We start from the raw sequence: 16,879 nt of genomic DNA, 5'->3' as shown, positions 1-16,879 counted from the left end.
CTGGGTGAGCTCTGTTTAGTATTCTGGCCCTCTATCTGCCCCATTCTAAGGTGTGTTTACTCTCCTTTGTCGCCCTAGAGGTCAAACCTTAATACAGCACTACAGTGGTGGCCCCAGACAGGCATACCTGCTGTTCTTGACTTGGCAAGGGACTCAAAATGATTTTTTTGAAAAAAATTTTTTTTACAGATATGGTTGGATTGAATTAGCAGCCTACTTCCTATATCTTCTGAGACACTGTTTGTCTGTACTTTATCCTGTTGTGGATGTGGACACGATTACTTGCATAAGATCTCAACTCATATTCCTTCTTGTAGGAACAGTGTGTCAGTCATTTGTGATGGCTATTGACTGTGAGGTCAATATGTCAATAGATGGGAATATCCCCTGACTTCACCTCGACAGCGTAATTTCTAGGGAACCTTGCAATGATGTTGGGAGAATAGGCAAAACTGAGGCTGAGACAGGGAAAGGGTCTTGAAGAGAGCATATTGGGTGACAGTGGCTTGACTGGAAAAGAACGTTTGTCCCTTTCTTATCTCTCAAATTGATCATCTGCACAGAGATTGGGGGGGTGGTGGTGGTGCTGGGGGGGAGGGGGGGGGGGCAGTAAATATGAGTAGCCAACAGGTGTCCTGGCTGGAGGACAGAGACTCGGGGGAAATAGCCTTCTCATTAGGGCCCCAGGCATGGCCACCGCTGTTAGTTCCCTGCTTGATGAACAAGTAATGACAGCGGCACTAAAGAGTTGAGAGGTGGAATGAGAGAGAGAGAGAGAGAGAGAGAGAGGGAGAGCAAGAGAGAGAGGACTTTGACAGAAAGATCAAATAGGATTTAGATGAGTGCACACAAGACAGGGGTTTTTAGAAGAATAGAGATAGCGAGATGTACTTCTGAGAACTCATGCGATGCAGCCAATAAAGAAACAAATGATGCCTTGGGCCATTCATTCTGACTGTTACTGTATCTCTGGTCACAGAGACATGAATTTAAATGTGCATGTCTGTCTTTTGAGCTTTATTTCTACCTACTCTCAGCCTGTCAACGGTCATTAAGTACTGTTACATACATAGAGAAATAACTGCACTATGACTGCGATGTTGTAGAATTTAGCTTATCCAATCATTTCATCACAGTACCTAGAATGACTAAATATGAGCTATCACAAGCAAGGGCTGACATCACTTGGAATTGAAACTAATGCTCTGTACAAAATAACGTTGTCATGAGTATGTAAAGAAAACTGTTGGAGTATAAAATAGAGAGAATAAAAATGCATGCAGCATTTCAAAGAATGTTAGGGGACAGGTGTCTAATTTATGTGTACAGTACAAGAAAGTCATTCATGCAGTATTTCATACAGTATATTAACATAAACTGCATATCCTATATCGTCATATTTTCAGACTTGCCTGATCTATCTTGCTTCAGAGATATTTTTTTTTCTTTATTTGAAAGAAATTAGAGATTAAAAGATAAGGAAGACATTTCCATTGAACATACCTTTCCTTTTCATATCCAAGTCATAGTTCTTGGAATTGGTTTCTACAAATGTACAGTAGATATCCCCTACCTTCCTACAGACCTTTTCTCTAAGAAGGTAATTTGTGCAAAGATGGACAGAGTTTGTTACAGTAAATGAAACAGTCTTGTTTACATTCACATTCAGTACAACAAAGAAACAAGTTATAGGCTGTTTATAGCGATGATTTGATCTGTAAGACACGTAAGATGTGTTTCTCTTACTGCTTTATTTCAACAGTGTGTGTTCCCTGAGTGCATTTTCAGACCATGCTGCTATTCCTTGCCTATCTGACTGTTTTTTGTGCTTGAGATCTCTCTTAATGATGCCAAGATATTATCAATTAAATGAATATTTTCATTATATATCTATTTTGATGTGATTGATATTATGTAAAGATATAACTATACAGTCCTGGTTTCTGTAAAGGCCAGTAAGCAATTATATGTTGAACATTTCTACAAAATATCTGTGAAGAAAAAAAACACTAAAACTAAACAGTTGAGTATATTGTGATTTCAGGTATATAATGTGTATAACTCTTTAAATGTTTGTTGTAATATACCTGGAATAAAGCAGCGCTATCGCAAATCTGCATGGTTGATTGTGAGTGATGATTGGAATGTTAATTTCATCGACAGTGTTATCCAAATTTGACCATATATTTTGCTGTTGGACATTGCACCAATGGACTTCATTTAAATTTGTTTAACAAAAGCTTTTGGGTCATCAGTACTATGGCATCATCCTCACACATTAGCTCTGGATAGGCCACTTGAAATATAAGCACATTTTGAACTTGAGGCCAGAAACATGACTTAAAAAAAGTTGGGACGGGGGGCAACAAAATGCTGGAAAAGTTGTGTAATGATAAACACAACAAAAAAAGGAACATTTTACCACAAATAATTAGGTTAACTGGAACCATGCATGGTGATACACAATTGGAATTGAGAATAATTTGGGAATTTCATCATCTACAGTACATAATATAATTATATTCAGAGAATCCAGAGAAATCTTTGAAAACAAGGGACAAGGCTGAAAAGCCATATTGAATGGCTGTGGTCTTCAGATGGCACTGCATTAAAACCAGACCTGTTACTGTAAAGAAAATCATTGTATGGGCTCAGGAAAACTTCTGATAATCATTGTCTATGACCATAGTTTGATGAACTCTGCCATAAAGAAGAAATGGTATTTAGACATGATACAGAAATGACCTAGATGACCTTATCTGAGCCTAAGGTCATTTAAGATCGTCTGAGGTAAGGCGGAAAATGGCCCACAATTAAAATGTGTCATTTTTTTTGGAAATCATGGATTCTGTATCCTCTGGGCCAGGAGAGGAGAGGGACTATCCAACTTGCTAAAGTGCTCAGTACAAAGCCCAGCATCTATTATGGTATGGAGGTGCATTAGTGCGCATGGGCACCTTGCACATCTGCCAAGGCACACTCAATTCTGAATGATGTATGAAATGATATATTTCAGGAAAACAATGGCAAAATGAATGAATCTGCACATATTTAAACATGGCTCCATAGAAGTCCAAGTGCTAAAATGGCCTGTCTGCAGTCCAGACCTGTCACATTGGGTGTGGTAAAAATGAAATATAATCCACAAAGAGGCAAAAAGTAATCCACAGGCAAGCTGACAACGACATGACGACAGAGACAGGTTACAAACACACAAGCATCCTAGCGAGCCAGAGAGCAACAAGTCTGTCGTAGACAAAGTCTTACTATTATTTATAGGACTAAAACAGAATAAACAGGATATTCTTGATGGATTACCGGTACATAAATGAAAATGAAAGAGCTGTCATGATTAAGAAAAAACGTTTTACTCCAGACTCCCTATCTGGTCGATCGCGATCGACGGGTCGGCGACCCCTGATCTATATCCATAGTGAAAATTTAGACTTGACAGTTTGCTGAAAATAGGGCCCAGGCTGAAGAATCTCAGAGTTTGTCTTCATCAAGTTTGTCACTAAACCATATACGTGGAATAACCCTTGATCTCTAAGACTCTGCCGTAACACGCATATCACCTTTGACATACTTCTCGCCCTCTCTTTCTCTGTCCTCTGAACATTTTCAAAGGCTTCAGAAACAAACACTAGACAAATTTACATCAGTCTGCTTTCATCAAAAAAAGTGTCTATTACGCACAAGGCTGCTTTAGAAAGAGTTTGCAATCAAGCCCAGTCAAAAGAAAGCATACAAATAAATAAATAACATGAAATTGAAGACGCCGTCGTAATCTGGAACTCCAACCTCACATCTAAATCAGCCACCCACTGAGCTTGAGACTAAAGATGTGTCTGCTTACTGCTTTGATCAGGAACCTCCCCTGCGCTCAAGAGCTGCTCTCCAAGCAGAACCATTGTGCCCATGTGAGTTCATGCCTCTCTTTGAGGTGAGCGGGCAGGTGAGCACTTCAGCCAGGTACTCCATGCTCATTAGGACGAAAGGGGATATGTTTCTTCTATGAGTGCACAGAGAGACATTTACAGGCAAGTCCAGAAAAGAGGCCCCTGGAATTCAACTCCATCAGATTCTCATGAAATGTACATACATGAAAAGATATACAAACATACACGAAAAAAGTTCTGATAAATGTTTAGGCCACAAATAATTAGTAAAACTTTTAAAAGCGTAATTTAATTACACTAATAGTTATACAGACAACATTTAACTAAGTTATGGAATCATATTTCATTACATCAGCAAATATAGTCAGTAGTAAAAGTAATAAAAGGTAAACAAAAATGAATCTCATGTTTTAAAAATATCTTTCTTTGGTCCACAGCCTCCTTAGAAATGTGTATTGAATGATTGGAGGTGAAAATTCATTACGGATATATCTACGTACAAAAATACACTGCCGTTAATGGTCATTCCAATAGGCTTTACTCAATAAATCCTTCTGATTAAAAAAGCACTTAAATTAAATACCTCCCCTCAAAAAATCTAATTGTCTGTAATAATATTTTTTTTTGTAAATTCTTAATGTCAGTCACATATTAAGAAAAAAGCCAAAAAATTTATGAGTCCCATAACTCAGTTCTCTGCTGGTGGTCCTCATCTCTCCCAGGCAGTTCAAGTCCTCTACCTTGTGCAAACATCATCGTTGCACTGAGAAGAAAGAAAATGACAAAAAAGATTAACATGAGACTCTGGACATCAAACATCCTTGTTTCATGAAAAGAAAAAAATAACATGAAGATTAACAGGAGTCTTGAGTGTCAGACTCAAAACAGTCAGAGTCACCTAGCAATATCTATCTAAGAGGTTATTGTCCAGCCCTTAGTGCAAGAGCTATTCAGAGTATTTGGTAACATTCGTAGTGTTTATGATGAAGTCAGTGCAATTCTGGCAAAAGGTTGTTAATATCTGATCTCAACAGCTAAGGAAACTATCCTCATCCCCTCTGTACTTGTGAAGCCCCGTGTTGAATGGCTGGTATTATGCATGGTTCAACTTCAGTCTGAGCCACTTTCCCATTTACAGAGCCAGGACTGTAGGAACCAGTGGGTTTTTTTTTTAGCACACTCAACAAACAGACAGCTATAGGACCACAAGGAACAATTTGCTTAATTTAAAAATTACTGGATTATAATCTTCCATAAGAGATTTCATATTATACTATTATAATATGTATGTTATAACAATATATGGCATTTGATGCATTGATTTTATATAAAGGTCAACTCATTCATTCATGGGTAGTATAAATATTTCTAGATGTCTGTAAATAATGGCTTGCTCTACTAACATATGTCTCTTTGGTGCCAAAACACACGTGTGGGTAGCAGCCCTACATCTCACTGCTTCTAAACCGGTCGGCAGGAAGGCGTGGAGATAAGATGGATGAGAAGCAGTGTGCGGAGTTCTTTAAAGTGTAAAGAAACGTAAAGATACGTAAGGGATAATGTATAGAACGCCGGTCATTATGTGGAAAATAAGTCCCGACAGGGCGAACTGGTTTCGCCCTGAAGGGACTTATTTTCCCATAATGACCGGCGTTCTATACATTATCCCGCTTATTATACGGCTACTTGCCAAAACGAAAAAATAAACTCCATGATATGTCTCTTTACACTTATTTGTTACCGTTTCGTCGTGGCTTTTGCTGAGAAACAAATAGTTCGCAACACACGCTGAACTTGAATCAAACATTCTTTAGAACACAGCTGATCAACCGTCTGCTTTCACTTTTGAATGAAGTTCCAAGCGCAAACTCCGTTGCCATTGACAGCGGTCATTCTTGTTTTCAGAGGTCCTTTCCCAAGAAATAATGACCGCTAGAACTTTTCGGAAATCCCATTCAAGTCAATGGAGCATTCTACTTGCATTGTGAAGAGCCGTATAATAATCCTTGTTATTCAACCGCTTCTCTGTTAGGTTTAATAGAACAGAAATGGGCTGTTATTGTATCGCTTTTCTTGGCAGCAGAGGGTTCAGAAATATATTTATCCCCTTGAGTCAAGAATGCTTCCTCCCCTTTTACTTAAATCAAACTAAATCAAACAGATTTAAGAGCCCATCAGGACTTCTCTGTGAACATCCTAAATCATCCCTGGATAGAGAGAATAATTTCAATAAAATGGAATAAGAAAAAAAAAATGAAATACTGTTTGGACTAACGTTATGCCAGTAAAAACATTTTGGAATCTGACTGTTGAATGTTTCAAACGAAGCAAATAAATATGGTGAATATGACTGCTAAGAGTCTACTCCTCGGCTGAAACCCTAATGTAGCCCTGTAAACCATTATCCTGCCAACAACAAAAGACATATCCTACATCCCATTGCCAGTTGACCTGCGGAAATATCCCATAAAATCGGGGCTAGTTGGGGCTAAACTTTCCATCTGAGAAAAACACCTACTGGTACACTGTTCTCAGAGTGTGACCCTATCTGACATCAAAAACCTTCTCTTGTTAGCCCCCAGATATAGTAAATAACCAATCCACCCACCTGATTCCTGTGTGCAGGTGGAAAGAGTAAAAAGAAAATAGTGAAATGTGAAAAGCCCAATATGATTCTGCTTACCGGTATGTATGGCACACTCCTAGAACTATTAGAATACTCACAATTATTCACGTAGAAGTGAAGTACTTTCGCTGACCTCTACATTATAGTGGCTTTCAGTCAGTTCTCACTGGCCTTTTCCAGTAGAATTGGGAACAATGCAAAGAAACTTACAGGTCAGGTAGTTTGTGGAAGTATTCTGTTTATTTATGGTGCAACCCAATCTTAGGCAACACACCTACTAAACAACACATCTAGATATACACTGAGCCCAATGTGCAACAAGTCTAAGTCCAACTGACTAAGACATAAGCTGCGTCCCAATTCAGCAAATGTATCCATTACCACAAAGCCTTCAAAAGCCTTACAGAACCTTGCTCCTCTACATCTCAATGAGCTCCAGACCCCTTGCTCCGCCTTAGTGGCAGGTCCTTCAGCACTTGTGAAAGACGCAATGTGAAGGTATTACTGTTGTTGTTGTTGTTGCTGCTGCTGCTGCAACCATCAACCAACTCTAAGCACTTCCTTGTGAGCAACAAAAACAGTGGAAGATGTGGCAGATTTTCACTTGGCCCATGGAAGACGTCCACAGGACATCCTTCACCAAAGACCCACATAAGGATAGCAGGTATTGAGAGACATCTGGCTTACAGTTGGACAGGAAGGCCTCACCTCAACTGCCAAACTACCACATGAACAGTAAGCCTCTATGGCAAGACAAAGGGACTGTTGTCTGTGCCTTACACAGAGAACCTACTGCCAGTAATTGACCTACAGAAAGGTCACTAGAAGTAACACAAGTGAGATAGAGTTTTGCATGTTGGGAACCTATGAAATCAGATGCCACCGTGCTTTGCTTTATGTGCTGAAATAAACACAGTAAACCACAAAGAGATGGGTGTGCCATTGTAAATACTACAGTATGCAGTAATATGTAGACATAACATGGCTGCAGTTGTACTGTGATAATAGCAATCCTGAGGGAAAGGTTTAAATGAGCATTACATTGTTGTTAACCATCCATTTCAGGTATATAAAGAAAAGGAGGAGTGCCCCATGGAATATTTGTTTAGAATGGTGGGGCTTCCCCAAACACCATTGTCTGTGCCACAAATCAGTGATGTCTGCTTTTATGAATGACTTTAGTCATTGTCTACACTACCACTGTTTATTTGACTTGGTTTGGTTTATTTTCTCTTTGCTTTTGAAGTTATATTGTTTCTACCACAGTTGTCCTTATATAGTGAGTGGAACAAGAAGAGTAGTAATTAAGTTCTAGTAAATAGACTAAGATCTGTCATCTTGAGTCATGTGGACATGTGGAATAAGTACCACAGGGAAGACATAACAAGTGAAGAGGACCAAATTAGCAAAGAGTTTTTGTTATTTCAGTAATCTTACACAAGCGTTTCCTCAACCCAAGGAAGTGAAACTATGACCTAGGCTACTACTACTATTCCAGAAATAAACCAAGGTCCCAAATATTTCAAATATACAACCTAGGTTTGACAAACTTCCACTCTATGAAGAGGAAATGGAAAACTGATAGACTTCCTGTTTGTCACAACAGTAAACCCAGGCATGATTTTGACAGTTACTCTGTGCCTATCACAGGCTAACAGGCTGCCACAGTCATTGTGAAACATGTGCAGTTGGCCCTAGTTTCTATACAGCAACATTTCTATCTATCAAAATTCAAGATTAACATATCTTTTTAATGTAGTAAAAACTATGTGTTAAGTGTGAATCTTATTCTTAAATGTTAAATGTTAAATCTCTGTTGAAGTTGTTTCAAGGAATGACTGCTATCAAAACACACACTCTGTGTCTCCTGTGATATTCTGTTTTCCAACACAAGGTGGGAAAATAAACGGCCCTAACTGCAAATCATCACATAAGACATATTCACTGCATTTTGTCAAAGTGATTTCTACAATGTTGTGGTGTTCTTACAGAAGGCATCGAGCCCACTGTGATACGATTCTCGGGTGTAATAAAAAAAACAGATAAAGCTGTTGTTTCTGTGAGATTGGCTGTTAAACTGCAGCACAACTGTATTTACCCTGGCATATGCCTGACAAAAAAATAAGAAAACACCCAATGTACGTCCAAAACATGTCAAGGTCTTTCTCAATAGGGCTCCAATGCCAGAATTCACTGTGCGAACCCTACTGATTTTCAGTTTACTTTATCATTTCATCAGTAGGCCAAAACAGAAACAGCAGAAACTGTACACAGTTGGAAAAAATGCTGTTTAGATATCTTAGGACAATTAATGCTTAAAATACATATCAAACAAATGCACGGTCGGACACAGTCACTGCACGTTTTTTTTAGCATCAATAAACCATACTAGTACAAAAAGCATACTATGTTTACTTGATCCAACTTTGGATCAAAGTACCTGAAAGGTGAATGTGCACTCTTGACTCTTATATGCAGTAGGGCCACTCACCTGTGGCCTTTGTCCGGCTTGCACACTGACTGAGATGCCCAGGGCTTTGGCTATATCTTCCAGAGGGACGTGGTCTCCTGGGGAATCCTGGATGAAGTGCATAAGCACCTTCTCACCACCTGAGAACACAGAAAGATGACAGGAAGTAAGTGGTGGCGGACCCTGGAACAATTCTGGTTCTGATCTGGTGTTCCCCTGCCAGATCTGGGCCACCTAATAGCCAGACCCCTTTATGAGATAGCCACTAACTGGGCGAGAAACCACCCTAACCAGTAACAACTAACTGACATCCTTCAGTTGTGTTAATGCAACTTTTTACAATTTTTTTTCATTCAAACTAACTTTTTTTTCCATTCAAACACTAATTGGCCACAAATCATCGAGTTAACCAAGGCATTTGGTATAACCAAGGCATTGCTCTCAATTTAAGCATTCCTCTTCCTGCTCTGCAGTGGCTTCAGGACCCATTAATCCAGTGTGGTGCTGGGAAAAGATCCCCAGCACCACACTTCCCCCTAGTGGTTGAAGCTTTCAAAGAGGGTGGGATGCTCAAAATACATCACATGATGTTTATTTTTTATTGATTTAAACATACCTTTTGCCACAATAAGCATGCCACCACTCTGCAGGAGATCCCCTGTGAAGTTTCCCTGTATACCTTCAGCACTTGCCTATGGGGCAAGAATACAGGTTATTCAGGACCCATGATACAAGTATTTTAATATCATGTAATGCTTGTCTCTCATTTTACAATAAATATTACAACTTTTATGCTACAGTCTTCTATGAAAAACAGGCATGCTTTTCTAGTAACCTAATGTTATATATATATATATATATATGTTATAATATGTAATGTAATATTGCATAATCATCGGAAACCATGGCACATCACAAAATCATCACAAAATCACAACAGACACAAAGAGATGCTAGAAAGCATTGTGGTGATCACTAATTACAACCCGAAAACAGAAAAAGTTTGAATGTTGTGTAAAATCAGAAAATGTGATAAGAATGTGATAATATACAAGTCTTGTAAACCCATATTTAGCAGCAAAAAGGACAGAGACAACATATCAAATGTTGAAAATGAAAATGAGGACTATTGATTTTGAATTTGATGCCAGCAACATGTTTTTTTTTTAGTATATTTTTTTGGCCTTTTATGCCTTTAATTTACAGGACAGTAGAGAATGACAGGAAGTGAGTGGGAGAGAGTGTCGGGGTGGGATCCGGAGAGGACCACGGGGCGGGAATCGAACCCAGGTCGCAGGCGTACGGTGCAGATGCCCCAGCCAGTTGCGCCACGGCTGGGGCGTGTTTTAAAAAGAATTGGGACGGGAGCATGTTTACCACTGTGCTGCTTCACCTCTTCATTTAACAAAATTCTGTAAATGTTTAGGAACTGAGGAGACCAGTTGCTACAGTTTTGAGAATGGAATGTTGTCCCATTACTCCCTGATATAGGATTTCAGTTGCTCGACAGTATGGGGTATTCTTAGTCATGTTTTTAATTCCATGATGCACCTAATTTGACAAATCTGGACTGAAGACAGGCCATCTTAGCACCTGGACTCTTCCTCTATAGAGAAATACTATTTAAATATGTGCAGAATTCATTTTGGTATTGTTTTCCTGAAATATTCAATGTCTTCCCTGGAAAAGACATTGCTGCATGGCATTATACAGCATGTTGCTCAAAACCTGTATACATCATTCAGAATTGATTGTGCTTTGCCAATGTGCAAGATGCCCATGCTGTAGGCACTAATGCTCCTCCACCGTCATAGATGCTGTATTTCGAACCGAGCACTAAAACAAGTTGGATAGGTTGTTTAGCCCCGATGATTCCATGATTTCCAAAAAGAATGGCAAACCTTGATTGGTCTAACCACAGGAGCTTTTTCCATGTTACCTCAGTCCATTTTAAACAAGCTCAGGCCTAGATAAGACATGGTATTTTCTGTATCATATCTCAATAGAATTTTAGCTGTTACAATTTTGGCTGCAGTTTTTGAATTGAGTATTAAACTGTGTCTTGGGGGTCCAGAGGGGAAATGTTTTGTGTGTTTCTGTGGTAACATTTTTAATTCTTATATTGTCCATTAAAAGTTTGTATGTTTTAGTATTAACACACTCATGACATAGCATACATTGCACACATTCAGTCTGCTGTCAGGGAAAATGTCTGGGAGAATATCTCCAGGCCTGTAGATGGCACCCTGGAAGGGAGGGACGGGGGACAGGTACCATATAGCTGGCAGAGAATGAGGAATTTTGAATGCCAGTGTGCAGCACCTGAACCTTGCCTTGTCCGTTCTTTTTATGTTTTAAATTAAGGTATGTGTCATTTTACTCTTAATGTTGCCATCTAAGGTTATTTTGTATAGGGATGGGCAAAGCGAGGCTTTATGAAACACTGAAACGTTCGAAGCAATTGTGACGAATTGTTCCGAAGCTTTGAAACAATTCCGACACCTCAGAGCTGTTTAGGGTGAAACAAATCTGTCAAATGCTTCGTATTGGAGGTGTAGTCTTTAAAGTTCGTGGCTCGCTGTGTTACCTGTGTTCAGTCTTTGTCAAAAGCTAAGCGGTCATGCCATTGGTCAATTACTGGATGGGAGACCACATGAAGTCACAATAAAGAGAAACTTATTGCTGCCACTATGTGTTCTCTAAATCACTTTCTTCTTATAAAAACTTTTGTCCCTTAAATAAACAATCTCTGCTGTCACGACAGTAAGCCAACTTAGCCCTGACATGCATCTACATCTGTGGTGTCGATTATTTCATATTTAACGTGGACAATTAAAGCAAATTCATCCTTTGGCAGTTGTAACTTAAGAGTTCCACATATACAAAAGACAAAAAAAACCTATTTATCAGCCATGTGAAATTCAATCCCCCAAAATAACCACAAGACTAGACAAAGATCCACTGTCAACCACAAACCAGATAATGGCTAAACACAGTTAAACATAGACCCATATGTTAATGGGACACTGTTAATGGGGCATTAAGTAGAGTTATGCATGGATTCAATTAAATTAAGGAGTGGCCACCACAAACATGGTGAAATCCTGAGACCCTGGTTCCAAATTAGGCATCCTTTGATAGGCAATATCAAGGGACAAAAATGTTTGACCATTCTGAGAGTTTACTTGAAACTGTGTGGTTAATGATGAAGTAAGAAAACATATAAACAGATACGATCTGAAACAATACCTTACAAATCAAACGGGGATCGAACCACATTTCAGCTGCCTGGGCTACTGTGCAAAAAACACCCTCACTAACCACTACACCATCATTGTTATTGCTTAAGAGAAAGCTACACTGTTAATTGAACGCGCGGGCACGCCTGCCGACACCGGTGAAATGCACCGAAGGTTCACTTAACTTTGGTCACATGACATGGGGATTTTGAACAATGTTTCGAAGCAGTGCTCACATGACATGGCTGTTTTGAACCACGGTTCGAAGCAGTGTTTCGAAACACTTGTGCTTCGAAGCCTCGACACTGATTCGAGACGTCGGTTTCGAAAGTCACACCTCTAATTTTGTAGAAATTGCTGGTTAATGTGTTGAATGATCCTGATATGATTCTTATTAAATTGAAGTAAATGTTGATTCAAGCAAATGTTTGTTTGCCACGCCATGGCTTTTTGGTGAGGTTACAAAGGAATGAATTGTTTGCTAAATGTTGTGTTTATTCTCACCACTATATTCTTATGAAAGATGTTAATGTGTTAAATGTGTGTGTTAATCGATTTAATGTTGAGTGTGTCTGAACATTGTTAAACATGTTTGAATAGTTAAGTATTTATATTTAATGTTGAGTGTGTCTGAACATCGTTGGACATGTTTGAATATTTAAGTATTTATGCTTAAAGTATTTTAACTAATAAATGGAATGCCAGTGTGCAACACCTGAACCTTGCCTTGTCCGTTCTCTTTATGTTTTAAGATCAAGCAAGGGAATGTGGTTGTGCCGTGCCCCAAGCTCCCCTAGACTTGGAGGCCGGTAATATGTGCATATAGACAAAGGTTATGAGAGGTTTTCCTGAGCCCATACAATGACAGGTCTGGTTTTGATGCAGTGCCATCTGGGGTCCGAAAGACCACGGCCATCCAATTTGTTTTTCAGCTCTTTCCCTTGTTTGCAAAGATTTCACAATTTCATATTAAGAAGAAATTACATTGTTTCATCATTTGTGCACACAGGTTTACAGAGTGATGAATACCCCTACATCTTTATTCTAAGAGACCCTGCTTCTCTGGGATGCTCTTTTTCATACCCAATCATGTTGCCAGTTACCCTAATTAGTTGTGAAACATTCTTCCTTTTGCTTTCTTTATCATTACACAACTTTTCCAGCATTTTGTTATCCCATCCCAATTTAAAAAAAAAAAAAACATGTTGCTGGTATCAAATTCAAAAATAACATATATTTTCCATGAAATAGTCAAATTTGTCATTTTTAACATTTGATATGTTGTCTGTGTCCTTTTTGCAACTAAATATGAGTTTAAGAGATTTGCAGATTATTACATTCTGTTTTTATTCACATTTTACACAACGTCCCAACTTTTTCTGTTTTGGGGTTAAAGTTGCATTATGTTACGACCCTTCCTGTGCCTGTCTGCTTTGCTCTCATGTCTGTCTTTTAGGGGTGTAGCTTAGTGGGCAGGTGTACCTCATCCTAATTGCGCGGCTGGAAGTATAAAGGTCTACTTGGTGGCTGCGCAGTTGTTCCCTCTCTCTCTCCATCAGACCATGTGTTGCATGTCTTTTGTTTGGATTATCCACATTACTCTGATTTATGTAAGGGATAATGTATTGTCCGCCGGTAATTATCAGAAAATAAGTCCCGACAGTTAGAACAGAACCCCGACGCGCAGCGGAGGGGTTTTGCTTCGACCTGAGGGGACTCTGAATGGAACTTTCTGCAGCACTCTGAAGAGCCGTGTAATAAATATAAATATATATACTCTTTTGAGTCCCATGAGGGAAATTTGGTCTCCCAATCCATGAATTAGTGAAACACACTCAGCACACAGTGAACACACAGTGAGGTGAAGCACACAGTGAGGAGTTAGGTGCCTTGCTCAAGGGCACTTCAGCTGTTCCTACTGGTCGGGGTTCGAACCGGCAACCCTCTGGTTACAAGTCCGAAGCCCTAACCAGTAGGCCACGGATGCCCCTAAAGTTGGATAGAGGACGTATCAGATATTAAACTGATAACAACAGATACTACACTTGATCTTAGCCAAAAGGCCGAGAAGCGATTACACCACACCTTTATTTTCTTACCATCTCACATCCTGACTGCACTACATATTTTCAGTGCATATTTAATTTAATAAATTTAATTTAATAAATATCTTTAACCCATATCTTTAACCCTTTATCCACGTGTGGTCTCCCTCATGTTAATCCACCACAAACGAGCCTGGTGGTTGTAACAATTAATTTGCAACTGTAGATTGTTAAATTTAGCCTAACAGTTTGAGAGCCAAACAAGTGTCAACACTTGATATCAACAGATTAGCTGCCATCACAGTTCTTTTAATCTCTCCTGTATGTTTGGCACTGCCCCACTAGGACCTCACACCAATTTATTGACACAGCCCTGACCATCTGAGCCCTGCAGAGCTCAAATGAACAGGTGACATTTCCAGTTTACCTTTGAAGAGACTTCTCGCACTTTCTTTCCCATGGCAGCTGGAACCACACTTAGGGCATTGTATCTACATGGCAGAATAAATAAATGTCTTTATAAATTACTTAATCAAAACACTCAACACTCATTTGTGTGTGAAGATTATTTGACATTTTAAACAATTACATGGTACAAACAGCGTCCTTATGCATCATTGTGGATGATTCTAAGTTACATGGTTATTTATATAGACTTTGCTAATGTTAACAGCCTACTCTACAGCCAAAATGTATTCAGTAAACATTCTTTATGCTCAAAGAGGAAAAAATATCTCATGTAATACATGTTGTTATGCAGATTGTGTTAGAACAATACTTAAGAGAGTAAAATAAATTACAAAAATGAGGACCATAATAAAGTAGGCTTCTGTGTCAAAAACAAACATTAACCTTTTGAAACCAAGGTCCTTGTAGCTTTTTTTCTTCTCGTCTATGTACACATCTGCAAGAAAAACATAATGGAAAATACATAAAAAAAAATGCTTGCCTTCTGGTATTTGCCTTGGTGTGCAAAGGCAACCAACCAAGGCTATCTGTTGTATGACATCTCATAGGCTTCCCTCCACCAGTGTGTCAAAAGGCAGGGTGTGTAAACCACTGTTTTTGTAATCATGACTGATGATTTGAAGAGAGTAGTGCTCACCTCCCTTGAAGAAGCCTCCCGCCTTAAACTCTTCAACCCCAATCTCCTCAGGCCCTACACCTACCAGGGCCACTCCGTTAGCCTTCAAGCTCGGCTCCAACTTGCTGACCTCTGAGGCAGTCCACCTGCAGATCTGACAGCCAAACCGCCGCAGAAAAAACAGCACGACAGCCTGCTCCCGCCACAGTGACCCCAGTTCCACATTCTAAGACACAAAGAAGGTGTCACCGAAGATGTCTGATACTAGGGTCCCTCTTTGGTATCCCTGAGGCCCATCATATCAAGATCAACAAATTAGGCAATTAGACAGTAGCCTTTAGATTCCAGAATAATGAACATTTCCTTGATCGCATATGGTTAAAATGGTGTGTCAGGATCTCCAACAATCACTAGTATTATGAGTACATTTTCAAACAACCAATACTAGGCTGAGGCTTGAAACAAACCTCTCAACTCAGACTTATATACATAGCCTAATGCAACAAAAGCACCATGTTACTATAGACACCAAGGAGACTGAACAAAACAGACTGCACGAATACTAGATTAATTCACCATAACCTGCCACCTACAAGACTAGCCTAATTTACTCAAATGTACAGCAATTACGCGCCTTATTCAGTGTCTATGTTGGTTCCATCAATTACTCTCAGCATGTTATCTTGATACACAGAACGCTAATGAGACCCTAATGCACACTGTCCCCCATGGGGATGAGTATTTACTAGTGAACTAAACTGAAGACAACTACATAATAGTGGTGAATTATATAGGCTGCCAGAATTGAGCGAAGATAGTCCTGCGCCTAACAACGTTGGCTATAGCTTTCATTCGCAGTGTCACATGAGGAAGCAAATGACATATGAAGATATTTAATCAAGTTGTGTGCATCCTTCTACAAAACATTTCCAATATATATGAACTAACAACAAAACCGATTTATTTGCTTCATGGAGCTGTGAATTTAAACGTTAAAACTTGATCGCTAACGTTAACGATTTGTAAACTTTTTACATTACCTCCCCAGACGCAGCGTTTTTCAGTCTATTTGAACTTATTTTGGCAAGATCCACAGGTGCCATCTTTGGTTACGTCTGTCTGCGATTACCAAGGTAGATGTCAAAACAATGTGCATTAGTAGGATACATTCATTACATGCTCAGTTTCTAGCAACTTATGTCATCTGTAACCTCGCCCCTTGCTATGTAACTATGAAACACTTCCTTACTGGCATGTGAAATGGACCTATCACAAACTAAAAGTCACACCAGAAGGCGGGTCTAGTTGTATAAACGTATTTTCAAAGCGTGCAGTTTACACAATCAAAGAGATTATCATGATTATTGACATTGACATGTTATTTATGAAACACATGACATTGTGGAACAGGAAATGAGGTTTAATATTGTTGCAGGAGTTCAGAAATCACTCATGTCCTTGAGTTTACAGGTTGAACCTGGGAGTGGTACTTAAAGGTTTAAAGGTTAGCATTACT

The 16,879-nt window shown here is 39.2% G+C and overlaps 1 protein-coding gene and 1 pseudogene across 1 annotated transcript; both read right to left on the bottom strand.

Annotated features, from left to right (window-relative positions):
• Positions 1-4,159: 4,159 nt before the first annotated feature.
• On the bottom strand, positions 4,160-16,579 carry prxl2b (peroxiredoxin like 2B). Its single transcript, XM_076267537.1, has 7 exons — positions 16,404-16,579; positions 15,385-15,589; positions 15,132-15,183; positions 14,707-14,770; positions 9,612-9,687; positions 9,017-9,135; positions 4,160-4,662 (listed from the first exon to the last, which is right to left on the bottom strand). Exons 1-7 carry the CDS (start codon positions 16,464-16,466, stop codon positions 4,636-4,638), a joined length of 606 nt encoding a protein of 201 aa, XP_076123652.1. The 5' UTR covers positions 16,467-16,579; the 3' UTR covers positions 4,160-4,635.
• Positions 14,157-14,309, bottom strand: LOC143105292 (U2 spliceosomal RNA; annotated as a pseudogene).
• Positions 16,580-16,879: the final 300 nt, after the last annotated feature.

The sequence above is a fragment of the Alosa pseudoharengus genome, unplaced genomic scaffold (genome assembly GCF_046254945.1).
Source record: "Alosa pseudoharengus isolate Yale_2024_CS ecotype anadromous, Long Island Sound unplaced genomic scaffold, YU_APseudo_1.1 YU_APseudo_1.1_scf_5, whole genome shotgun sequence".
In the NCBI taxonomy this organism is placed as follows: domain Eukaryota; kingdom Metazoa; phylum Chordata; class Actinopteri; order Clupeiformes; family Clupeidae; genus Alosa; species Alosa pseudoharengus.
This window is presented reverse-complemented; position numbering and strand designations above follow the sequence as displayed.